The sequence below is a fragment of the Strix aluco genome, chromosome 5 (assembly GCF_031877795.1).
Source record: "Strix aluco isolate bStrAlu1 chromosome 5, bStrAlu1.hap1, whole genome shotgun sequence".
Classification (NCBI taxonomy): Eukaryota; Metazoa; Chordata; class Aves; order Strigiformes; family Strigidae; genus Strix; species Strix aluco.
This window is the reverse complement of record NC_133935.1, coordinates 55,050,683-55,078,510: the sequence shown is the minus strand read 5'-3', so window position 1 is coordinate 55,078,510 and position 27,828 is coordinate 55,050,683. Positions and strand designations below refer to the sequence as shown.

The window sequence follows — 27,828 nt, the reverse complement described above, 5'->3', positions numbered from 1 at the left end:
AGGAATTTGCACATTACTTACATTGAGGTACATTCAATGTAAGTATATATTCAATCCCTCTTTTTCATTTTTATAGTTACAAACCTCATTCCTCAAGAGACATGCCATAAAGCCATCTTACACTATTTTGTCTTGTTGAGGGAAGCAAGTTAAGCCTGTTCTAGCCGTTTCCTTGGTGTGATGTGTTATGGAAAGGTGAAGTCCTTCAAAAACTGCTTCCCCAGAGAAGGAAAAGCATGTGTATTCCTAAGTATGTCAGTGTCACTTAGGTGTCTTTGGCACTATGAAAGGCACTATTCATTTCTGACTGAATAATTCATATTATTTGAAATTGAACTCCTTTATAACTAGACTTCTCAAGAAGTCTCACTGGGTATTTTTGTAATTTGAGTCATTGTAAATGCCTCAAGACAAAATTCATGATTATTTTTCAACACACATAGGATGTACTGAATGTAGTCTAACAAGATATTCCTAAAATAAATGCAACTACAAAATGAGCAAAGACATTTTTGACTCTGTTGAAGAGGTTTGAATTCCTTACTCTGAGAGGGAAAGGATCTTCCTCTGAAAGAGCTGGAAATGTTCAGCAGCAAAACTGAGAAAGTGCTCCATACCTTCAAGGAAACAAGTGCCATGTACTGTTTTCTGTGTCTGTTCCTTGTTAAGACACTAGTGTCTCAAGATAGAGAGCTCTTTTTTGGCTATTTGAAGATGAAGATGCTGTGCACTGCCATGCTACACATAAAGCATTCTGGACTTGAATCACTGACATGTCTTTATTATTTCTTTTTCTCTTAGATCCTGAACTATATAAATTGTCATTCATCTAAAAGTTGGACAGATGCACCTTTAGAGGTGGAATGCTTTTCTGTAGTAGCATCAGACTTCCCAGGGAACAGCCTTTTGCCATATTAACATATAGAGGTAGGTAGAAAAGGCTTTCCTCCCGAACAGTTCACCAGCACCTTTCTCCTTTGATTATTTCAATTTTGATCATTCAGACATGTTTGGTGAATCAAACTCTATTTGAGTAGCCTCTAAGCTTAGTTAGCTTGCCTCTTGCAATAGTCTCTGCAAAGTGCTTCAGGGAAGGATTATACTGTGCTTGCTTCCCTTGTGATACTGAAATTTGTGAAAGGCCACATGCGTGTCTCCTTACCAGCAGGAAGCTTCTCGCTGGGGGCTGACCTTAGTTTTTAATGGTTTAAACTGTTTGAGCTGCATGGTGACTTTCTTCCTTTACCCTCTCTCAGTGAAAATGTCCTTTCTAGTGACTGTTATCTCGAGCATGAAATCCAGGCTCTCAAAGTATGCCCAGACGTTGCATTCCTGAGTGGTCACTTTTAGACTTTGTCCAAAGTTTAGAGCTAAAAAGTCAGATCTCGCCTTAGCTGGTCAGTCCATCCTCATTTCCCATTTTCTTTCCCATTTCTTACCAAAATCTTACCCAATCCCAGATGACACAAACTTAAAACTCTTCAGATGTTGTGCAGGCTGAAGTTTTTATTCAAAAAATTGCAATTATTTCAGTTCTCAGTTAAGGTTCTTACTGTATATGCAAAGAACTTATAGAGGCAGTCTGTGTGTACCCAGAAGTTATCAGAATGCCTTTCTGGATAAAAAACTAAATCTTAACTTGGCTGAGGCTCATATAAGGTTGTGTATGAAATATGAATTATTGATCCTTGGATTTCCAGATGGACTTTGATGTCCTGATAGTGTTGGTGTGGAATTGGTGTAGATCATATGCTTATGTTTTTATAGCTATCTTACAGGGGTTTTTTTATGTTGGACTCTCCTTCTGCCTTCAGACTTCAGACAAGCGTGCAAATGTCTCTCTAGGGATGCATTCTGCCCTAAGTTACTCCAGGAATGGGTTTGGCGAATTTGGCAGTGTTAGGTTTACGGTTGGAGTCAATGATCTTAAAGGTCTTCTCCAACCTAAATGATTCTGTGATTCTGTGATTCCTAACCTTTCAGAAACTGTGGCTCTTTTCAATGCATCAGCTCCACCATGATTTCCATGCCTCACATTCCAGCAAAACTAACTGGAGTCCTGCTCAGCTGGGATTTGGATTTATCAAGAAAATGAGTGATAACAGATCTGTTATTCTCATGCTGTGGTAATGGTTATGGCATATGAGGTCCTGCTGTTGTACAACAGGGGTGGTTTTTGCAATTACAGGCTGTGTAAACAATTGGCCAGTACCACAGTTATCAGAGGAAAATTAGCTTTGAGAAGCAATTCAGACAGAAATAATTATCTTTCAACAGAGGAGCACCTTCTAGTGGTACTGAATGAATATGGCAGCTAGTTAAATAGTTAACTTTCCCTAAATAAGGAGACATAAATATGGTAGATGAAGAATAGTAATGAATATTTCTGTACGTTATTTTTATGATTAAATTGTTAATTCATTTAAAAACAAAGGAAAAAACAAACTTGAGTAGAGAAAACATATATTTGGAAAAATTAAAACATTTTTCAATTACAGTACTCCCTGCTCCCCCCACCAACCTACTAGCTTACTAGCTTTTTATGCACTTACCATGAAATAGTATTTTTATGTGTTCTATTGTGGAACCTACACACCCTTTGGCTTTTTTTAGTAATGAGAACTTGGGTTCATTATATATCTGATTTAGCTCCACAGGAATTTTGCTATGAAACTGTTATTTTGTCCAAAGTTTCACTGATTGTTAACACCGTTTCTCCATCCAGTGTATTTCTAGTAAAGATATATTTCTCAATATAGTATTTTCCATGGTTACTTTTCCAAATAGCAAATGATTTAAAATTCAGTTTTTCCAAAGCTACTACTAAATACAGTGGATATGGTGGTTTAGCTGATAGTGTGTATTTCTACTCTTTCAATTTGTGTGAGTGTACATAACATTACATTGCATAGTGTACATAATACAAATGAATGATGTGCTATTTCTAGAAAGGCAAATTAGGATTAATGAGCAATGCTTAATATGTCATTGCAGAAGATTTGTGCATTAGTGGAAGCTATCTGTATGAAACAGATCTTCATACTTAGATTTTCATGGGGTTCCTCTGAATTTTGCAACTGTGAAAAAATGTCAAATACAAAAAGTCTGATTTGCAGGTGCTTAAAAGAAGACATAACTATAGTTCCACTTTTTAATTCTGTAAACATAATCCTGTGTTATCAAAGTAGGGAACTTGACCTTTTTTCCTAAAGAAATTTTTCAGCATCTGAAAACTTTAGCCCAAAGTTGAAATAGGTCTTGCAAACGTTTTAACCAGTGAAAGCTCATTCCATATCACCTGTTTTGGTTATGCCATTATGAAATAGATTTGTTGAAATAGGTAGTATTTTTGCATCTTCCATCCCGTGGTAGGAGGTCAAAGGGGTGGTAAGACACCTGGGAACCTGGGGCAAAGTTAATGGAGTTGGAGTTTTGTCAGCTGGTTCTGTAGCAGTGGACACAACATGCTGCAAAATATTGCAGGTGCCACACAGTCACTTGTTAGAAGTACGACTGTTAAACCCTAAGGCTGTTTTGAGTCTGGCAGAATTAATAATCAGCTTTCCTGTATAATATCGATGCAGGCTGCAGCACATACTAATACTGATACAGGACTTGATTAACTGATTGTATCCCTTTTTGGTGTTCAGACAAATGTCTGCATACACAAATGCTAGTATGAAAAGTATATAGCTTATGAAACAGTATTTTTCACTAAGTCTGAAAATGTCAGTTCTAAGTGCGTACCCCTGTATTTCAGAGTAGGCTAGAGAACTGACTTGCTTGTGACTGGAATATACTTCCTCTTGGTCCCACAGCATCAGTTCTCCATTTATCTTGTGCATTGGAAACACAAACACTCTCTGTAACCCCTGGAGTTCCTGTTTGTGCAACTGTGAGATTTAGTCACAGTGTCTGAAACAGACAGCATAGCTGCAAATATTTATTGAAGACAGGAAATAAAACAAAACCCATGCTTAGTCTGTACATACTGAGTTTAAATCAGAAAGCTGTCTCTGGTCAGGGTTTCTTTTTTTCTGCATACTTTATGCCTCTGATTAGAACTAGAGAGGGAATCTTCTGCATAGGAGCACCCATCCGCTGAGGGGGTCTGGACAAAAAGCAGTGTACTCTGTTCTTGTCCAGGAGAGAGTCTAGCTCATTTTTTAAATTAGAATGAGTATTGTTTCACTTCCTTTGAGACACAAATTCTTCTTGTTAGAGCACCTACTGTCACCTGGTTTTGACTGACCAAGGGGCTACTTTTTTGCCTCAAGGAAATGTAAATCTCTTTTCTCTCTTGCTCTCTGCCAGACTTTGATGGTTCAGCATGCACCTTTAGCAGTGACATTTACATTCCCTCCACAGAGTCCCAGAAACAGCATTGCTTGCCTTAGTCCTGTGGGAAATCTCTGACAAAGCTCGTGGTCAAACGTAAATTTCTTTTAAGTTCCAGTTCAGCACTGGGGTTAGTTGTGGGTGTCTGTTTTCTGTGAACCTCCACTTCATGTGTTTGACAGAAAGGGGCATTGCTCATTCAAATCAGGCTAAAGGTTTACTATGCATATTTGCTATTATTTAAATGTATTAAACTATTTGATGTAAACATATTCAACTACGTTTATATTTTTATATTACAATCAGGTTTGCAATTTACTGTGCCACAATACTGCATTTTGGACCACTTACCGGAATGACCATTTGTAAACCTGTGGATGCTCCTAGGTGGATGATGACAAAATCTTCTTTGTTTTCTGACTCAAAACCTCTTTTTAAATGTTTATTTTAAAAGGCTGTGTGGTAGATAGATTGTAAGCAACTCTATTTACTGCTAAAAATAGGCTGTGAATCCTTTTCAGTGTAGTTTCAGGAGAAAAGAATAAGCAGTATAGAAAAAAAAAGAAAATAATTATTTTGATAAGTCATTGCAGAGTATCACTAAACTGGTATTGAAGAACAGAGATTGCAGCACTGCTCTTCAGAGTTCAGCATCAGCATTATACGGGATATAAATACTGCTGTGTTTCTTTTACCTACTGAGAAATTTGGATTCCAATGAATTCAAAGAAGGAAAATGTAGTTTCTGTAGGCACTACATATAAGATGATGAAACATTGTAGCTCTGAAGTTAAAAAATGAGAAGGATCATGAAATTACATTTATAGGTCTGGCAGTTAAAAAAAAGCAGGTTTCTTAAAAATGCTAAATTTCCTAAAGGATAAAGAGTGCAAAAATATATAATTAATACTTAAGTGCCCTCTAGCCAACTTTTCTTTTGTTATGCAGTAAGGACATCTAAAGAGACAACATTTTTTTCACATTCATTTTATAACCTGGGGTACAGTCACACAGAATTAAAAAATCCACACCTGATGAACAAATGCGTTAGCATTTTCTATTGCTAATGCAGGGTTTTCAGTTGCTTCCCTACTAAAAAATGTTCTAAAACATTATGGGAAATCAATATCTATTTTTACACGTTTCCTTTAACTTCATCAGCACAATTGTCTAAACCTGAAGTAATAACATCAATAAGAGTAAAGTCTATAATTAAAATTATATGTTAAGTCTGTATAATGGAAATTGACAGATACAGAAAAATTCACAATTAAGCCAGCTGACACACCTTAATTCTGGCATAGCTTTAAGTCTTCCCACGTTATCTGCATTTTCAGCTTTTTCACGAGAGTAGCTTGAAGTATTGCATCTAGGTAATAGTAATGACATTACTGTAAAGCAAAGAGAGAGATGTGGTGCCTTTACAAATCCCTTGCAACATTCAATACAGCAAATGATACTGACCATTACCACCCTGCTCCCAGTTGCCTTTGGGTAATCCATTAAGAAAAGAAAATGTCAGCCCTTTCCTTGCAGCAGAAAAATTCCATTTTTTTATATTAAAAGATGAATGTTCATTCTTATGAACATTTGTATTTCTATTATTTTTTCTTTGAGAAATAGCAAGCAATCTTTAAATGCTTTGTGGCATTTTAGAGGAAGGCAGAGTGTTATACATTTCACCTGCATTTGCTCACCTGTGGTTTCTAGTTCAGGCCCTTGAGACCACCAAAATCAGGTAAGACAGGCTGCACAAGAAGCCTGATGGAAAGACATCTGGCTACTAACGTCAGTCTTCTGACTGGTATTGGCTGGACTGGTGGGAAACCGGAGATCCTAGGTTCCCATTGCCCTAGCACAAGATGTACTTTGCGAGGACATCACTTTTCTAGCTAGGTCAGACCTTGACTATTACGTTTTGTGACATTAGACTGCATTTTACCTTAGACTGCAAAAGCTGAGAACTGCAGTGCTCCCTGATTAAGGTTCACCTTTCCCAGCCAGAGGAAGCCCCATCCATGCTGAGTCATGTTAAGAGAAAGGGACTGAGCTGGTAAGTGGTAAATTGGGAGAAGGCCTGAAAAGAGATCTTAGGGGAGCTATAGAGCCAGGGGTAGGTCCCTGCACGGGGGCCAGCACATCCCATCAGCTCTGACTGTGGGCTTCAGGCACATCGCAGGGAGGCTGCAGCCCTGAGACTCAGATGTTTCTCTAAGGCAGGAGCAGAGAAGCTACGTTTCCCTGCAGTGGACTTAGACACACTACCTGCCTCTGCTGTGGTTCCTCCAACTGTAGAATCAGTCTAGGCATACTTTTTGTTCTGCCTAAAGAGCTTTGGATTCCACTGATGAAAGCGGTGTACAAAGGTGAAGTATTTTAACTACCTTGTGGTACTGTTTGTCATAGATTTTTGCCAAGTGAGGTGTTTCTGAGGCATGGAAGAGAAAAGCTTTGATATCAGAATACATTCATTTATGTATATTGAAGAGAAAACCAGACTTTCAGGAACATTTGAACATTTTTATTTAAAAAAAGGTAAGCTTATGTCTTAATAAGTGTGAAAATTTCAGGTAGTTTGTCTGTGAGATAAAAATATTACAAAGACAAATGGAGAACAGTGGATGCATAAAGATGGCTTTTGTTAGCAGCTTTGGGACATCTGTAGCAAAATTTACCTCTTCAATTTAGAGGTTTTTGTTTTAACAATTTTTACTTACAAAACAATGCTGAATTTACAGTAGTAAATGGGAAAGTTGTTTCTATGACCTCAGCTGAGCACAAACGTAAACAGTTAAATCTTTCAGGCCATGGTCTATTTTGTATTCATCTAGTATATTGCAAAGATGTGCATCACTGTAATATCTCAGAATCTAGCTACAGTACGTGAAAGCTACCCATACCTTGCAGTCAGTTTTGTAGGCTAATACATTATTACAACATTCAAAAATATGTTCAAGCTCATTATAACAGTTGGGCATTTAATTGGACACCATGTCCTCAGATCTAATCCAAACAAAGATCTGTGAGTAACCAGTATTGCAACATACTTGTCACAGTAGAAGATGTCGACTTTGGCTCTTAGCTGATTGTTGTTCATTTATTGTTACAAAATGGAATAAACTTATTTAATTTTGTTTATGTCATTCTATCTGGGGAATATTATGATAAAACATTTTAGGAGCATCTATTTCCAAATAAAAATATGACCAAGTAAAGATGAACAGATGTTTTGTGTCTTTTAACTCTTATTTTGTAGAAAACCTTTGATTTCAGTCAGGACAACATTAGCATTAGTTCAGCCTAGTTGAACAAAAAAGCTTTAAAAAGTATGTTTAATGGATTATAGAATCACTTATGAATAGGCAAACAAATGTCTGGAAGCCTTGTCAGCTACTAGGGTGTATTCACAGCTGAGTATCATGAGGAACATGGATAGCTGAGGGTAAGAGAAGGAAGGATTTTTCATGAGTTTTGTGTCCTGTAGATGATTTTTAGAGATTACCCAGCGCTTTTAGACTCAGACCAGGACAAGGTATGTTGTTTGAGATGCCCAGGCTGGGAGAACAGATGACAGAGGCACTGTGACAGAGATACTTTTTGTAGGAATGCCCTGTCTTTTTTTTTCCCTTCTGTTCTTCATTATTCAGGGTTGGTTGGGAATATTCTTTTCAGAAGCATAAGGTGATTTCTTTGATTTTCCTTCCCCTTTTTCTGTTATGTGTCCAAGCACCTTGGAACATCTGTTATGAATGGCTTTATTGCTAGGAAATTAATGAGATTTATAGGATTGTCTGGACTGTGTAGGACTGCATCCAGCTGCAGAAACAGACATGGAGACAGGGGGTTACTTTTGTAAACACAGTTTATTCCATATTTTTCTTCCAGTGGGACGCAAAAAGGAGCGATGCAGAAAAACAGGTTTTACTAGAGTTTCAGAGTCCAAATGGTTTATGCCTTTTTCTGCAGGTGAGCCCAGAACAGTGAACTGAGGAGCTAGGACACCCACCTTACTCAGTCCTACATAAGTGAACTAGAGGAGTCTCCAGCTTGCTCCTGCTGGTCCCCAGCAGAGAGTTTAGATCATGGCTACCATTCATGCTGCCTGTATCTCTTGTTCATGTTCTTGGGGGTCAGGGAGGATCGAAAGATATGCAGCAGAAATCAGTATCATCTTGGTACATACTGTTTCATGGCATTTTTTATCTTCAGAGTTGGCGGAGATCTGGATTCTCCCCTGCAAAAGCAGGTCCCTGTCTGTTTGCTTCCCTGGTCCTTCCCTGGTCACTGGCACAATGCAATAAGTGCTCCCTGGTACTCTCCCAGGCCCATGATGGCAGTTGCTGGCATTGCTCCATCATGTGTGCCCTGTAGACCATGCAGCTCTTTGGTAGGGTGATGCTGGCAGAAAGTAAAAAGCATCTAATTTTCCATCTTTCTGTCTGAGTGTACTTCATAGTTCAGTCACACTGAGAATATAAAGGTCATTCTTGTTCAGTTAAATGCGTTTTATGTTCCTATTACCTGAGCAGAATGAAATTTTTCCCTAGGTTTTTTTTTGAATCAGACTCTCACATTGACTTTAAAGCATTTCGTTACTGTTGCCTTAGTTTTTCTTTTTACACACTGAAACACAGGCAGAGAAACCCTAGACTTTGCTTGAGAATCTCTGCAATCTGCGTTAATGCTGCTGGCAAAAGGCATTGCGTCTGTGTTGTGGAAGGGTTATCTGTGAAGCTTTTTAAATATTGTATTTTTCTTGAGCTCACTGGAGGCTTTCAATCCAATCTTTAATTGACATTTTTAATTTTATTCTTGCCACCTTTGGGTACATTCATAGATGTTATAAAGGCAACACTTCAAGAGGAAACTATTCCAATTTTTTCCAAAATCAAGAAGCGAATTTGATAATGTTTTTCACAATTAGTTCGAGTTGAATGTTTCTTTCCTCATTAAAAACAAAAGTTTTTTCTAATGATACTTGCCTAATATGTAATAGTAACACTAACATCTATATAGTAGATATTATGCAGTGAGGATAAAATGATCTGTCTGAACAGAAGAACAACTGTTTTGCTGTTAAAAATCTCTAGAAAATTTAGAGAAGCCACTGGTCTGAGTCATTGTTGTCTGTCCTGAAAAAGCTCACGTATTAGAAGTCCTGGCAGGTAAAACCTGAGACTCTCTGCTTCCCAGAGGTGTGAAGTTATCTATCTTTTCTAGCCCAGGACTGCAGGGAGTTTTCATGTTTATTTTTGTTTCTAGAAAAGCGTATTTTGATTTCGTATTGAATTTTACCCAGTCTGGACACAGACAAATTAACTTGCTGAAAAGCAATCCTGAGGTGGAGAAAGGAACAGTGTATCTGTATCTTTAAAGACAGATTGAAAGATAAAAATAGCAAGTGTTTGATTTTGGAAATAGCTCACTGTTTACAATCTTGAGTGCAATCTGGCGGGAGCAATAAACTCATTTAGCCCAGAGTTTCACACTAATCTCTCCTGCTGTATCCTTTTTCATGCTGAGAGCACCTTTGTCATTAAATGGCATTGACATTGTTTCTGTATCAGTCTGAGATGTAAGTATATATTATAGTAGGTAATTGCCGATGGGTGCCCATTCATGGATTAAAAAACTCTTTCTTATGGAAGCCAGTGCTTTGTTAATAACCCTGTCATATTTCAAATAGACACTTCGTGTGTAAAAAAAAAAAAAAAAAAGTGAATATTTTTCTTTTAAAAGAAGAGAAATTGAAAGATTAAGAAATTATCGAAGGAAAAAAGCAGCAATTACAATCAGGTGAGTACCTAACTCCCCTGCATGTAATATAGGACACAATTTTCCTATGAGATCATGTGAGTCTGCTAGTATGTCCAAACACATGTGAAGTGTTTCAGGTTATCAGGACCTGGCTCTTCATTTCATGTCACAGTTATAGAGAAAAAAAAAAATATTGTTCTAGATATTATATATACATATATATTTACTCAATACAATTGAAACATGCAACAAGAGAGATTTAATACTCATGTAGAATAGAATTATTTTCACACAGAGACATATGAGGACAAAATGATATTAAAAATATGGAAATTAAAGAATTAAGACTGTACTAAGTATATTAAAAAGTACTTTGTCACTAGTAACTTCTGAAAATAAAGTTAATGTGCTCACTGATACATAGGCTTTTATAACTAACAAAGTACTGCGTAAGACTTGGCAAGAAAGCAGATCAGCAGGTGGTTGACTATGGAACATGATTATTTTGCCCATACAATGTGTTGAAGGAGCACATATTTAATGACTCTTGAAGGTGAATGTTCTGATGCCTATATATTGTGCTGTTTTAATGATTAAAATGCACTGTAGACTAATTACCTTAGACTCTCCTGGAACTGTGATGCTAAGACCCTAAATGAACAGAAGAAGCACCTCTGTGTAGCAGCATCCCTCACTCTTCTTGCAGCTCAGCCACCTCTGTATTTCAGAACTTTTCCTGTGCACACTTCTCCCTGTTGATGAGTTTAGAGTTCATGGCAGAACGACATGCTCCTCTGAAGCAGAACACTTGTGAGGAACAGCTGTAATTGCCCAGGGTTTGGGGGACACCACCAGTGTGCCCTGTCTATTGGTTTGGAACCCCTGCTGCCTGGGGGAAGACTTAACAGAGCTCTTCAGTCCATGCTTGTTTGTTTCATAAGCAGATTCACTGTGGCTCTGACTATCCTCGGGGATTTTATCTTACTATTTATTTTCTGTTTGTTTGTTTTCAGAAATGTGTTGCACTTAAGCAGGTTAATGAGGTTCCACCGGCAGTGTCAGTGGAACGCTGGTGCAGGCAGCATTAAAATGAAGTACTTATAGAAAGCCTCTCTGCAAATGCTTGAGAAGTTCAGCTGTAAGCATCATGATTGTTATTAATTGCACAGTCCAATCACAGCAGCACTTCTAATCAGATGAAAGAATAATTAACAGAAACTATAAGAAGGCTCCTCAACACTGTGTGCTCTTAACCTTACTGTGTTTTTCTCGGCGAGAATTAAAGTAGCTACTTAGAACTTTTCTTCATTGTTCGTTCCATGTTGCATGTACATACAGGTAAGAAGTGCAATACATTTTCACAATAAATTCAGGCATATTTCTGACAAGAATATTTAAAATGCTAATTCTGTAAAGCTAGGAATGGCTAGTGTTTCTTTTCACATTAAGTTTTACTCTGCCTTGCTGTGTATTCTTGCTTATTCAAGAGATTACTGTACAATACAGGAGACCAAATTTTAATTTGGTCTGATTACACAAAACCAAATGGGCAGTGGGAGATGCATGTCTTTGTAGACTGATGTTTAAGTCATTGTTCTTGAGGACAGGGTGACATCCCTTACCCTTCCTCTCAGACAACAGCAGCACTGGCATTTGGGATGACATTTTATACTTTTAATTCTTTGATAAAATGTCTTATTTGCTACCGTAAAAATGATTGGGTCAAGGCAACTGTTGATGCTGCATATGATCTCTGTGACTTTATAAATGGCACTTAATGTGCTTATGTTCCCACAGGGTGGTTGACAGTTAATTCTGTAAATTAGTATCACCGTCATCATAACATGATAAGGTATGAAAGAAACAGCAAATACAATAAGAGCAGCTGAAATCAGCAGCAGAGGTCTAACAAGTCTGTTCCTTCTTTGCTGACGTTTACTGTGTTGTAGTAATGCTTTGAGAGTCAACATATAGCATGTAAAGATGACTGTGACTGGAATTAGGAATCTCAGTAGAATCTTGGAGAGTGTAAATGGCACCGCAAATTGTAAAGGTCCTTCAGTGCCATCCAGGGAACCTGTGATGTCAAGTTGTCTTCCAGCTGCCACTGTGTAATAGATCTCCGGCATCGATGTAATCGCTATGAAGATCCATACTGCGATGGTACAAAACACAGCCTTTCTTTTGTCCCACCATGTTAATGAAGTGATGGGATGGGCAGCACCTACGTATCTGTCAAAACTGATGAGTGTCAGGAAATAGACACTTCCATAGATATTAATACTAAAAAATAGTCTTATGATCTGATAAAATGCTTGACTGGAGTAGATAGCTAACTTCTGGAGACTATAATATACTGAAAAAGGTGCCATGAGAGTCCAAGTCAAGTCACACAGTGCCAAATTAAAGAGAAGTACGGTATTGGTAGTCCATGTCTTCATGCAGTACACATAATGTCGTAATGCAAGTATATTGCCTAGAAATCCTGCTAATAAAGAGAAAAGGCAAACCAGAATCAGCAAATAACAGTACCACTCCAGCTTAGGATTTCTGTTGCAAATTAAAATAGTGCATGTGCCATTCATCATCTTTCCGTGGAGTATGCCTGAAGGGAAAGAGAGACCAACAACTTTTAAATAAAAATTGAATGAGTTGTATTGAATTTAAAATTCAAAACTTTCAAATTAAATCCAGTATGTTTGAATTGGCAAAAGAATTCAGAACATGGTATGACATACAACCCTATTTGAAAAAAATCTATGTTCCAAGTAGGTAACACTTCAAGCTTACTCTACAGCTCTACACCACTTAAAGTGTACCCTTGTAACACCAGCACAGGCTGTTGGTGTTAGATCACTTCATGAACTTTTATCCAAACCTTTATATTCTTTCCTCTCTAATATTTAGTGTAGTGTAAAATAGATTGGAGGAAAAAAGCACACACCCTCAGTAACAGCAGTGTTCCCTTGCCCACTACTGTATCTGTGTCTGTCTTTGGAAGAAGCAGAGGAGATGACAGGAGGACAGTAATTGACCACACTCATTCCATCCCTGCTTTGCCAGAGTATCCATACTGGGCCTAGAGGCATATGTAATGTGGCAGATGTGCAGTGGGCTGTGACTGAGATCCAGAAGACAGCATCAAAAAAGTCAGGATGAAATCCTGTTTATGGTGAAGGCCACAGCAACTTTTCCATCTAAAGCACTGGACAAACTGCTTTTTTTTTTCTTTGACTTTCTTCTGTATGAACGTGCCACACCAAAACCATTGTGCTTATTGTAGGGTTAGAGAGAATTTATTTTGTCTCAGTCTTTATGGTCCAGTTTGTATCGATGCCCGTTACAGAATATCTGGAATATAGATCTGCAGAGTATATTTCAAAGCAAGGTTTTTTGTTTGTGAAGTCTTATGTTTAATCCCAATGAGTTTGTATTCTTAATAAAAACAAAATAAAAGCTGGAATATTCTGCCAGAATGAGCTGTCTGTCACCAATTGCAGTTTGTTACGTTTCTAGAACTTCTCTCCAAACGATGCAGCAGATGCCAAACTGTAAGGTCTGTCCAAGTAGGAGCTTTGTGTGAGGGTCATCCAAATAGCCATATATAGATCAGAGTCCACTACAGTGTTTGATAGGATAAAATTTTACTCAGTACAAACCACACTTTGAATGGAAGAAATGACTTTTTCAAAATGTTATGAATTCCTTGAAAATTTTCAAACTTCAGCCATTAAGTTGGCAGTACTGTTTTTTTCAAATGTAATGTTTTGCTTTCACATCAACCTTAATACAATGACTTTTCCAAAGGTATGTTCACAGACACAGGTCAGAATATAACAAACACAAGCTACAGCTTGGACAATTGACATAGCGCTTAGGGATATGGTGTAGTTGGGAACTGTCAGTGTTAGGTTAATGGTTGGACTGGATGATCTTCAAGGTCCCTTCCAACCTAGATGATTCTGTGATTCTGTGATACAGTGAATACCTGCTAAATAAAGCCTGCATTACTGTGCTTTGCAAATTTATAGTTCACCCAGGCAGTGAACTGACAAAAAGCTAGTTCAGACTGTACTCAACAAATTAGGAAGGAAAGTTGCTTCTCTAGAAGCTCAGCAACAAAAGCAGTTAAATGACTGTTCATAAAGTGAATATGGATAGAAAGCCATCTGTTCTACTCACAGTGTATTTCACAGGTGGGAAATATTTGCTCTCTAAATGTATTTTGTTAAGTGTTGAAGCACTGTACTTTAACCTAGGGTAGCTGTACTCTTTCCCTACTCCATAGCCTTTGTGAATATAAAAAAATACACACACTTTATGTAATTTTTTTCTTCAGCTGAATTTTATAAGATATCCCTGTAAATTCTTTAAAATGTAGCCACCCTAATAGGTACAATACAGGTAAGTAACATTTTCTTATGATGTGTTCAATTAAAAAGGGTTTGAATATATGTAGGAAATTTATCTTTTCTTAAAATCCTCTTGGCTAGAGGTCATGTGTGCTTTGAATTAAATTGTATTTCCTAACTCTCTGTCTTCCTTTTCAATAATTTTGAATGAAGGCACTGAGGACTTGTTCCAAGTTGTGTTGGTGGTATAAATAAGCCCTGAAGTGGCTGCAAACAGCATGGCCATAGCTGCATGAGGGAAATGTAATGCCGGGTTACTGATCTCATCAAGCTCCTGAAAAAGGACTATATGTAGGTCTAAACGAAGGGAGGCAGACAGCTGTGCTACCTGTTCCACTTTGCCAGATAAAGCATGGATGTGTAGCTTTGTAACTTCATTAGGGCAGTTACACACCTGAACTAATAAATCCCCTATCCCCTTCATCATCTTCAGTTTACTGGACTGCACTCAGGGTTGAGCTATATGAAGTTAGTTATGTAGTTGGGGGGGCTGGAGCTGCGCAGCTGGGTAAGGTACATATGGAGCTCAGAGAGTCATTAGAAAATATGTCTGTGTTTTTGTAGGCAGTACCTTGGGATTCATATTTGAATTTTCTAAAATATTCTTACTGTCCCCTCTTAATTCTTTGTATTATAGTAGAGCTTAAAGGCCATAACCAAGACTAAATTCTTGAAACAGTGTGCTTTGCAATTGATGTCAGCGACTTACAGGGTGGACACAGGGGAACAGATGCAGAGATAAAAAGAAGCTTTCCTGCGGTAGCATAATAAGCAAGAGAAGAACACAAGGGGTTTTCCTCCCAGCTTGCTGCTGCAACAAGAACTCCTGGTCTTCCATCAGAGGAATTTGAAGCCTTGTAGAATCAGGACCCAGTTTCACTGCATGTAGGAAGACAGTCAGCATGCCCTACTACATCCTAAGGCCTTTGGAGCTACCCTGATGTCCAGTAGAGCTGCATATGTGCTCTAATGATTTTCAGAAGTGACATTTTTTAATATCAGACAACAGCAAGTTTTCTGTCTACCATCTTAGCACTAAGAAAATAACTTGAGCTATAGAGTTTGACTAGATCATCTTCACAGATCAAGTCCAAAATTTTGCACCTGTAGTTTAAGAAAACTTTCTTTTTCTGAACATTGCTCTGTTCACTGCTAAGTCCACGTATTCTTAAACAAAGCCAGCCAACACACATTTTAGCAGTGGTAGAATGAGCAACAGCACCATAACATTATACTGTGACAGATGAAGAGTTGCATATGTTGTCAATTCTGACTAAGAACAGACTTGCCAGACGTTGATGAAAGTAGGATTGGGTTTTCAAGGCTAAAAAATACTTCCAATTTATTGAGATTAATTTTTCAGCTGAACAGTTTCAGCCATTAATGGAGATGTCCATGAACATTAAATGGACAGAAAGAGCAATCACATGATGGGGCATCCAGAATTAAAGGAATACATCTGATTTCATGAAATGCTTGATATTAGAATGCTACACGTATGCCCAGGAAGGAGTTGAAGTTTATGGGCTCCACCTCTCAAAATTAAGACAAGAAAGCATGCTAAATTCATGGCTAAGAATTTTATTTTTCTCTTGTAGAAGCAGTCCAATGAATCCCACCATCTTATGGGCTGTGGATCTAAAGATGCTAGAAAAGTTTTAGGTTTTAAAAAAGTGATCTGTTTGATTGACTCAGTTTTTGTATCGTCTGTGGGGTTGTCTATTCTCTTGGACCTGAAAGAAATATGGCTTAGATCTGTGACTCTCTGACAACGGATATCTACAAGATTCTTTGTCATTGTCCCCAGCAGCATCTGCACACTATTATAGAAAAAGTCAATGAGGTTTCAGCTGATGAGCTGATTTACTGTCTGGTTTGTTGCAGGGCCCTAAATCCTGAAGTCTCTACTACCTTCCGTTCCCCTTGTACCTGTGATGTGGCCTCCAAAGCCTTGGAGTAGATAGAAGACCTTGTTTCAATAAAAAATTACTTTTTGAGGAAACTTCTTTTGGAGCTAAGAAACATTGTGACACTGAAAAGAATCTTGATTTGTGTATATAGCTAATTGTAGTTGACAGTTTGTCACTGGTAGTCATTCATATGGCATTTAACTTGTATTTGCAAAGCTCCATTAGGTTTAGTGCATGTGTTTATTTTAAAAATATCTAATTTTGTATGTGTAAATATATCCTAGGAATCATATTCTTCCCTGTCATACCTGTGGGATTTTTTGACATTTTTAACAAGGTCATAATAAACAATTAATTTGGTCTGAAGTAAAAATAAGATTAAGCTGAATTTGGATCTTATTTTAAGTAATTTTATTCCTTATCTACTCTCTTTGCCCCTTGCTCTTTTTTGCTTGCTATTCTTTATAGTAGAAGCCCTAATTTTACATGAACTGTTTTATTTGTTGGAATTACTCTGAGAATTTTGTTTGCCTGTTTACAACTGTATTTTAATCTAGTACAAATCTATTCCAGTTACCAGATCGGTTTTCCAAATTTCTGACTATTCACACACCATTATATTTTGGTTACATGTGCTTTCAAAGCATACCTTTTTAGCTCATTTTATCAAATTAATAAAGCGTTATACAGGGAGTCCTAGGTTTTGTTATAAAAATATCGAGCATTATTTGCAATTTTTACTTTAACATCTTACCTGTTAGGCAATCATCTCATCATTCCTTTTTTAGATTCAACTGAATTGATGAAATATAATGCACTATGAATATTAAGTGGAGAATTTAGCATATTTTAGTTCAACTGCGTTTAGCATATTATACATAGTAGTACGATGGGAACAATAAGCAAAACACAGCAGTATTTGTATGCAATTAGGTAATCAGATTGTGCTAATACCCAATTCCTTTCTTCTTAATGACTCAATAGGTATTGTGATTAACCTACTCTTTCTTTCATTAAAAAAAGATGTTCATTACTAACTCGAGACTTAATGAAGTCCTATATGGCAAACATAAGCTACAGTAGAAGGATAGTTAAGGTGTAAGAATTTGTGTACCAAAGACAATATTTGTGAAAAAGTACTTAAAAAAATATGAAATTTATATGTATGTGTATTAATCAGTGTATAGTAGCTAAATATTATATTGCTTTGGAGAATACAGGTGCCATGAAAACTTACTAAATTTTTCTCTTACCTGTTTTAGAAAGGTTGGAATTATCTATTTTACCGAAGTCTAGATGCCTGGCTGTGCTTTTCCCCTCCATTAATCTGGACCTTCTAAAATCACGACTCTATTTTGCAAGTACTGTTTTTAATCCAAAGTGTTGGTAATATTCCATATGCAATGGCAGCTCTTCAGAGAGCAGGTATTAAACTGCAAGGGAGATATCTTTTATCATTAGCCCCTCCTCTCAGTAAATCAGGATAAATTGCTATTGCCATAGCAGCCTCTGCTTGCTTCTTAAGGAAGGACGGACTTATTGCACATCCCTAGTTTAGCTAGGCTTGAGGCTGTCACTGTTTCCAGCAGTGAAAGAGAAGAAGAGTACAGGGACTTGGAGCATGTATATATGTGTTTGCACTTTCTATTTCTTTCCTCTTCTTTGATGCCAGAATCCTTGTTACTGCTGCCCTACTACTGGACTGGTCTGTGGACCTATATTGCTCTTGCCCCATCAGAGAGTTTGGTTCACCCCACCTACCTACCTATCACTTCTCCTGCCTCACAGATCTCATCTCATTCCAAAATCTCAGCCCTGTCAGAGAACTCCCATCCTCCAACCCTGCTTACTCCAGAGCTCAAATACTACCTACTGATTCAGCCCATAGCCCAGGTCTGCTCCAGGGCCTCCAGTCTTCCTGCCCCAGACCTGCATCTCCAGTCTTCAGCAGCACACACCAGTCCTGGGATCTTCCTGTTTCATTCCCTGAATGAACACTTCACATTTTTGACTTATTTCCCGTAGCTTCTCCGTGTGTCCAGCCTTAATCCATGCTGAAACTAGACTTTGCAGTTCACCAACAGCTGCCAGAGGTTGCCTGCATCCCAGACCATTCCACCTCTCAGTCTGCTATATCATGTCTCTTGATACTTCCTGTCCAGCTCCTCATCTTCCTTCTGTTTTCCCTATTCTGACATCTTGTAGCACCTGACTGCACTATCTCCTCATAGGATGCTGTCCTTCACCTTACTGCTTGCATTATTGGTTGTCTTCCTTACTCCTCTTGGCTTCTGCTGTGGCACTCTCCACCTTGCAAAAGTTAATTCCCATCTCTTGCACTGGTGAAGTTTTAAATACTCCAAACAATCAAAGAACACATTAAAAAATCCACCTGGTTTTAGAAAAGAAAAATTCTATCTGAAAAAAAGATAGAACATCTGTGGTAACCCATGATAAAATAATGATACTCTGTTAGTTATAGGGGCGTGCAAGCATGAGAGATGGTGAGCTACACAAAGTATCTACTAAAATCAGCAGAGGGTTTTAGTAGGAATCAATCAAGTGGATTGAGATGTGTGACACCCAGATGAGGAAGAACTAGTATGGCTGAGGTTTAAGAAAGTGGTCATTAGAAATTCTGGTAAGAACAGGACAAGGAGCTGTACCAGACTTGTAGAGGTCCAGGAGAAAAAAACTCCAGACAGTGAATAAACAGTGTGCCTAAAGAGTTTGGAGATGAAAGACAAAAAGTTGATAGGATATTCTTGCAGAAGCAAGTATAGAGGCTATTACGATGCTAAAATCCAGTAGGTATGTTTGGTTTAGGAAAGGCTGGATGAGACAGAGAGATTAAGAAGAGGAAGAGAGGGATCAGAGTAGACATAAAGAAGATCTCAAAACTGGTTAGAATGAAATTGTATGGGGAGGTGAAAAGGGTAAAGGGCTACAGGAAACAGGTGAGAAACTCCTGCATTTATGATAATGGAGGACAAAAAGGTAAGAGGAGAAGACAGAGAAGGACAGCTAGTCCAGGAAAAATATGTTCCTGAAGAAAACATGCCAAAAGTTTCACCTATCACCAATCATGAGAGTAAGCAGAGCTTCTTTTCAAGTGATAAGACATACCACTATTCTTTGCAAAAGGCGTTGTCTGCAGAATACAGTATGGCATATCACATGATTAAAGTGCTTAAAGGTCTAAGAAAAACACACAGTACAAGATTCTACATACTCGTAATTTGATTTCCTAATTAAATCAGGGAAGCAAATAATGTATGTCAAGGGGACATGCTTCTACTTCAAATACTTCAGACGAGAAAAGCTTTCTTAGACGTGAAAAGGAAAATGATGTATGAATCAGTAAGCTTTTTTTAGCATTTGAAATTAATTGTAATGGTCTGTAATCTTTCTCAGCATCTCTTAAAAATACTGTTATTAGTAAGTGATTGTTTCATTCTATTTTTTTTCCATTGGACTTCAGTGTGTATCATTAGAAAATAAAATACAGAAAAAGTGTGCATAAGGAACTGAGATTTTTCTTTATGTAGGAATGATGAAAAATAGTTAAGACTGTAGGAGCTTATTTTGTGATATTTCAGTGAGGCATTGTAACTCAGCATTTGACAAATTTTAGTTTAATAAACTGCTTGGTAGTTGATCAGTCTTTCTGATGTTACCTTAATAGTAAAAATTACCACTGTAACAACTATATTGTTCTTAAACATGTTAAATATTATCTGCTGGTACAAAGCCCTTTTGAAATCCCATCTGAGATGTTAGGCGTTGTTCTTGCTGGGAGTCAAGCACTGAAAAAATATCTCTATGCCTTTACACCATCATTCACCCACTCCCATGTAGATCATTCATCACTGCAAGTAAATTGCCTTTGAAAAAGCAGGAACCATTAAAACCAAGTATAAACTACAAAAATCAGGATGGGGAAGAGTGTTGTATTTCAGTAAGACTTTTGAGGATACAACAGTAAAATCAATCTTGCTGTGACAAACTTGTAATATTACATTTGTGAAATGACAAGAACATTACCATGGGAAACAATCAAAGCTCAAATACTCTAGGGAATGTTTTGTTATCTGTGATGCGGTGACCAGATTTGGTGTACATATGTGACTAGGAAATGAATCGTAATTACGTCGTAAGTATGGCTGTAAGCTCTATTCTCTTTTGCAATACGATTTTTTTTACAGGCTTAATCAGTTTGTGGCCTTGTTGTGGTATAATGTAGAAAAAGTCTACTGTAAGAGAATAAAATTATTCTTCACCTTTGTGGATCAAGGACTTGAGCATAGAGTGTAAATGACTTGTCCATAATGTCACTGGAGTTCTCTTGTAGAATTTGAAATTAATTCTAAGGCTCCTGGCACTCACCCATTGCGTGAGGTCATCCCAGCTGAGCCTAAGACTTTTTCAGAGTTTCCTATGTTGGCATCAAATGACTGGCAGACAAGAACATGTGGCAGCTTCGTACTGCTTCACAAAATAGAGGAGCACTGAGATTGCACAGTAGCGTTATCTCGGTTTTTCTGAGGAAGAGTGATTACTTATTACTAACCATGTATTTTTGTGTACTTTTGGGTGTAAGCAGGAGTCGTCTTTGACTCAAGGGATGACTTTTCCTCTGATACATGGAGTTCCCCTCTAGTCCAGGAATTTCTTTTATCTCAACTGGTCCTGTAGTCACTTTCTTCAGAAAAGCAAATAATCTCTTTTTCTCATGAGCCCAAATGTCCCAAATCCCCAATTCTATTCCATGTTTGTGTTTCTCACAAGCTAGATGAACATATATGATGAGATCAGATCACTGTTATCATGTCATATATTTGACCTGATGCTGTCTATAGTCAGTGAAAAGAGACAGGCAGCCATCAAGATTTAATGACTCTTTTGTTACTGATAAAGAAATAACTGGCAGCAAATAATGGATCTCATGCAGCCTGAGGTACTTATGACACTTCAAAATTTATAAAGTCTCGTTTCTCAAACCATTGCTCGAATGCCACAAAAAGTAGCTCTTGCCTTGAGGTCTAGACTAATTCCATGAGATCTCCCCTGCTGTGGCATTTGTTCTGGAGTGTTAGGATGTAAGAGTTTCTAGAAAATGTGATGGTTTAGGCAGTTGCCCTTCCAATCTAAGGATGTGCATCACTACTGTTCGTTGAGCTTCAAAGTCAGCAGGTTGATGGAACTAATTCACATGAAACAAAAAACAAAAAAAGGTAAATTTTCTTTTTTTCTCGATGGGTCAGTTCCCCATTCTTGTTCACTTGTGCATGGCTGCTCAGCTTGCTGTGTCAGCATGAGAGCAGAGCGAGTAGAGGTATTAATGACTGAAACAGGGAAACATCAAAAGCTGCTTAACCAGCATGTAGAATCACATGTAGTGTATGTAAAACCATGGCCACATTTTGATCAGGTTCCACAGACATGATGTGGACTCCTTCAGACCTCCACCTCAGTGATTTTGATTGTAAGAGCCCAAACCAGTTTTTCATCAGTTTGTGGGAAGCAACTTTGTAATTTTGTAGGAACGATACCTGTTCATGCTGAACTGCAGAATAGTAGTTTGGCTGCGTGATATTCAATCTGCCCTCCCCACACACAGGGGAATAATTGGATATAAGAAGAACTGCAGTTTAGTACTCTATTTTGGTTTTACTATCATGTAAACATGTATTTAACTGACTGACTAAAATGTGCTTTCTCATAATATTCATCCCACAGGTCAGTTGCTCCGTCTGAAAATGTTTCGAGAGGACCATGGGTCTTGGATGACAATGTTCTTCAGTACCATCCTCTTCCTCTTCATTTTTTCTCACATTTATAATCTGTTCCTCATTATGGCAGGGAATATGAGGTAGGTTACAGAGTTTCTTTTTGTCTCTTTTGCTCTAGAATATATTCTACTGGAAACTTTTTGTGTTATGCTGCTTTACAGAGAACAAGAGCTTACCAAGATGTAAACATACTAGTATTGACTATCTTTTTTTATTCCTCTGCTTTCTGAATTTAGGTAGAATAGTAATTTAATTGGTTAATTAGCCAAAAGGATTAAAGTATCAGTTATAAAAAGTGGAGTCCTAGATCAATGATAGAAACTATTACATCAGGGTACTAACGAACATTATATCTTTTTTTAAAAAAAATTTACAACTATACCTCAACACATTGGATTTGAAATTAGGGGTGAGTAATTTAAAAGTATAAACATTACTATTATGCCTACTCAGGAAATTCAGACTTAAAAGAAATTGAAACATCCAAACTTGAGGAAACTCACACTCTGAACACAAACATTTAATATTTTGGGTGTGTACAATAATATTTGCTTATCCAGTTTGTTAAAAATATTATTAAAAATCTATTTTTCTTTCCATTAGGTCCTCTGACAGGGCAAAGTTATGGTTGGCTGAGAGATGAACAGCTATCTTTTTATTATGTTTGGATTTATTTTAAATGAAGCTTTTTATATTAATTTTCTGGCTTAAGAAGACTTGCTTCCTCCTGTATCTCAAAATTAACACCACATTCGTGTGTTGATTTTCCTGTGAAAATCTACATTATTAGTCATCTAGTACATACAAAATGAGTTTATTGGACAGAAATACACAGTCCTGTTATTTATGAAAGGCAAGATAGCATCCGAAGAGTTTCTATCAGAGAATAAGAAATCCAGTGTATATATGAGTTGAATAGTGAAAATAATCAAATTACTTGCTCTTAGCAGAATATCAGAGTTATACTGACTGAGTCTGATGAAGAATTATGTTACAGACCTTAAGTGTGTCAATAAAAATGCATGGTGTATAAAATCCTGTTACCAGTGTGACATAAAACCGAAGGTGAGTAGAAGGCAGACTGGGTGTCGCTGAACAAATGTAAGCACAGACCAGCTCGACTGATCGTGAGACGTGTCATGAACACTAAATATATTGATTTGAGCAAGGTGTGTAAAGCAGCAGAAACACCAGGTACTGTAGGAAACGATCATGGTAATGATGTGGTAGATATGAATAGGTGTCCAATAAGAGGCAGAATAATCATCCCTGAAATGAAGGTGGGAGCATTGCAGGTTTCTGGCTTCCCTATTGACATAGTCATAATACTATAGGTATTATGTTAAGATTTATATTTGGTATTTCTAATGCTCCATAAACTATAACTAGCTGTTAAGACAAAGCATTAACAATTTTGAAAGCTTGACTCATGTCTGGAAATCAGAATTCATTTGTCCTTGTCAACATTCCTGCTCCCCGTATCTGTTACAATCTTCCGTTAGCTTCACTGTGTGGCAATCAGCATCCATGTTCATGGAAATAGGCACAGCCTATGGGGTCAGTCAATCTGCCCTTTTGCTTTCTGCAGGGTGCTTATGCCCCAGACCTAGATTTGTTGTGATTGCTTTGGGAAGCTGACCATGCGGTGCTCAAGGAATCATACTGCCTTTTTCAAAGTGGACTGAAGGTTTGTTACAGGCGTTTTGGGTGTCCATTCTGGCAAAAAGGCAGCAAGTGGATATGGAACAGTTTCAGTGTCAAACTACACAATGTAAAACATCACTCAAACAGAGCCTTTGGATCTGTCCTCTCAAAGTTGAGGTAGAACAATGTGTAGTACTTTCATAAAGAAAGTTCCTACAACCAACGTCATCAAAGCCAACTATTTCATGTTGCTATAATAAAGTGTTTCGGGGAGTGGATTATTCTTTTCCTGAGTTAATGTAATCCTTATGAAAGCTATTTTCTTCATGGTTTGTACTTCTGTGCAAAAGAACAGCTCTGTCTATGTCTTTTGCCACAGTGCCTTACTGAAATGACTGACACCAGAGAGACTGACTTCCAGGATAAAGGTCAGAGTCTGCCTGTATTGAGGTTATAGTCTTTGTAGAGACAAGCTGACCTTTGTGCCTATGGACTTCTATGAAGCACAAGCATCTAGAATACACATCTTTCCAATACAAGGGCTACGAAAGCCTTACAATTACTGCCTACAAGACTGAGTGAAAAACATTTTTTTTTTTTTTTTTTTTTGCCTGTGTTTGCTCCTTGCCCTGTCTCTGTTTCAGCTTGCCCTGTGTGCTGGCAGGAGAGTGATTCTGACAAGTTTCTTTATGTCAGATGTTTGGTCTCATCAATGACAATCCCTTTGTGTCTCATGAATAGGAGAATCATATGTCTTGCATGTGCATGCCAGCGTGGATGATCACAGTAGAAGCAATATCCTGTTGAGTGCTTGAGAAACCTGTGCCAGGCGTGCTTTAAAGTTCTGTCATGTTGCCATCTCTGAGAAGGTATATTTTACTGTTGCCAAGATTTGGGGTTTTTTGAAGTGTTTTTAAGACACTGAGTGTGGCAAACCTAAAAAGTGTGAATGTGTCCCTTAAAAAAGGGTAGTGATAGGGACTATAGTTTGCTGGGAAGAGCAAAAGCTGGACAAGTTGCTGGTATTTTAATATGTATTATACAGCTGTTTGCTGGATGAAGGTGTGACTATTTGAACGGAAAACTTTGTGACAGATTGGAATGTATCTTTTTTAAGTCCCTCTTCTTTTTTCAGTGACATTTCCTTTTAGGGACTTCACAGGTTATGGCACCGACCCACTGTACATTAGGTCATTGCTCTTGTAGTCAGAGCCAAACATCCGTTGAGGAAACATGTCTGAAAGTTTGTTGGAGAATGGTCTGCAGCTATTATTTCTTACTGCTTCTCATCCCTGAAAACAGTAAGCAGAAGCCAGCTGGGCACAGGGCCCACATCAGGTCCAGTTTGTGTAACTATCTGAAGGCCCAGCAGGTTTGAGGCACAGGCTTCAGGAGCAAGGTGTTTGGTCTAGCTGGTCCTTCTAGCTGGTCCTTCTCTGCTAGAAAAATATGGAATAGAGAGGATAAATGTGAAAATGATCCAGAAGTAGGAAATGTTCAGATGTTATTCAGGTTTAGGTTTAGAGACCTGGGGAGCGTAGCAGGATGAGTCAGTCAGAACAGACCAACAACTGTTAGAGAGCAGGCCTGGTAAAGGCTGCTGTGAGAGTAGTGCAGAAAAAGCTGTTCTGGCAAAAGTCAGAGTAACCTTAAGAACTGCTTTAAGCTTTAATAAGGAATGATTTCTTTCAGAATAGTTTTAATACTTGGAGAACAGTAAAACCAATTGTAGAGGATCAGAAAAAATATTATCTTGTGTGATGCCAGGGGCTGAACTGTGCAGTGGGAATGAGGCCTTTGAATTTCTTCTGTAATTTGGAATTTTAAGTTTTTGAAGTAGCGAGAAGGGCACTGCCAATTCCATCTGCTGATGACATCTTCTCAATGGGTGTGTGTCTACGTCAGCCAGTGATATGGTACCTTGTGAGAGGGACTCTTATACAACACAATGTGACATACGTTGGCCTGGGGGTCTGCTGCTCATGCTATGAGTCTTGTGGTGGTTTTGTGCACATGAACAGAAGTACAATGTCTGTCACATTGCAGTCCATCACACTTGTGTACAACGGTCCATCACGCGTGTACACAATGGTCCTCTGCACAGCGAGCCCAAGCAGCCTTGGAAAGAGGCTAGCTGCCATCTGAAGTGGCCCTCTGTGTCAAATCTGTCACTGTCACTGCCTGCTCCAAACTATTCTTTGCCCTCACATGGCAGAAGAAAATCACTCCTTCCTTTATCCGTCTTACAACAGCTGTGGGAGCCTGTTTGGAGGTCTTAATACATACTCAGAGCTATTTCGATCAACATAGGCCTGCATATAGTGAATAGAAGGTTTCTTCTATGATTATAGACAATAAGAAGATAGTGGCTGCTTTCTTGTAGTACTTCTACTTCACTGGTTTTGCTTCTGCAGAAGTGTCTGTCAATTCCTGTCACTTTGTTATAACATTTTCTTTGATCAGTGCTCTGAGGTGGGGAAAACAGTTTGCTAGGAATCTGGACCAGAGCATTGCCAGTGGTCACTGGGTGAGGCTGAGGGGTGTGAAGTGGTGGCAGCACACCATGATCAGAATTGATGACAAACAGGGGCTGCACAATTTTCGGGCACCGCCCAGTCACACAGCTGGGGCTATGAATGCACTGCAAGGTGGCCGGGTGGCTGTCTATATATCTGTCCATCCGGGGAGGTCACTGCACAGCCCCTCTGCAAACATTATGCACTACTGGCCATGTCTGGACTACTCCCACCCAAGTCTTGAACAGTGTGGTCCTGTGCATACAGTCCTGAGCAGGACATCGTTCTCCAACTACCTTGATGGTCTTTGAAGACATGACTTGGGTCCTTTAAGTGCTTATAAAATACCTTGTGCTGGACATTATTAATAATGCACAGTTAGTTATAGGACAAGACCAATAACATTGGCTAAGGCCAAGGTTTCTGTTAGAAGCAGTAAAATTTAATAAACTGGAGTGCTGTTGAATATTTGCAGCAAACTCAAACGTAGTATGTGTGAAAGTAGCTCACAGCCCAGTGGACCAAAGTAAAGCTCTCAGAGGATTAAAAAACCAATTTTTTTTTTGCAGAGGGAAATTCTAGAAAGCTAGGATCAACATTGCCTAGCTTGAAGAATTTCTTAAAACAATTTAAAACCAGGAATTCATGTAATGAATGGTAACAAGAACAACATGAAAATAACGGAATTTTAAGACAATGTTTTATGGTATTGCATGGTAAAAAAAAAAAAAAAAAAAGACAAACCTCATCAGAATCCTTCTCTGTCTGCTCCTTGGAGGAAACTGGAGCAGTGTTGGGCTATTGAAATCTTAGGGCTTTCCCAGTGATTCCCAATTCACAGCATGCATATCTAGTTAGGTGACAAGCTCCACTGTAGTCTCTCATCTGAAGACCTCCCCTAGTACATTGTAACAGATACTCTGTGCTACCTTGCCAGAGATCTGAATTCTGCCCTTGTCTTTGGACTCATGGCCTTCATTTTTCAAAATACAGTGTGGCAATGGTATTCAAATCTTGGGTAGATGTGTTAACTGTCTGGCAATTTTTGCACAGTGCCAGTGAGCACACTCAAGTTTTCTGCCCCTTTGCAGAAGATGCCTGGAAGGCTTGTCTCAAGGCACTCCAGTGGAACATATGATACTTATCTTGCATTTTGTCTCCTATACTTGGCTATTTCTGATTGCTATTTTGGAGCTTAAGTTGAAAGACCAAAAAAAAAGTAGATCAGGCTTTCATTAAAAAGGGTTGTAATGTGCTGGTGAGAGCTCTTAGGACATTGAAAATAATGCCTCTAGAATGATTTTGGCTTTCAAAGCACATGCAGCTCTCAGTCAAAAGCCAAAAGCAGTGTAAAGAGTAGTTCCCTCCTCAACATTTTGATATCTCTTGTGTGGCAAAGTGACCAAACCTGTAGATGTTTCCAGCATTTTATTCCTGCACATGACCACAGTGACTGCTG

General features: G+C 38.2%; 2 protein-coding genes across 3 annotated transcripts in view; one reads left to right on the top strand and one right to left on the bottom strand.

The window, feature by feature from the left end:
* Positions 1-27,828, top strand: part of TMEM117 (transmembrane protein 117) — a 228,356-nt gene that overhangs the window by 12,629 nt on the left and 187,899 nt on the right. For both annotated transcript variants that reach the window (XM_074825464.1, XM_074825463.1), the window contains exon 3: positions 22,157-22,289. In XM_074825464.1, coding sequence (XP_074681565.1) covers positions 22,157-22,289 — 133 coding nt within the window. The remainder of the gene's footprint in view (positions 1-22,156; positions 22,290-27,828) is intronic.
* On the bottom strand, positions 11,679-17,740 carry LOC141923879 (P2Y purinoceptor 1-like). Its single transcript, XM_074825521.1, has 2 exons — positions 17,671-17,740; positions 11,679-12,700 (listed from the first exon to the last, which is right to left on the bottom strand). Exons 1-2 carry the CDS (start codon positions 17,738-17,740, stop codon positions 11,679-11,681), a joined length of 1,092 nt encoding a protein of 363 aa, XP_074681622.1.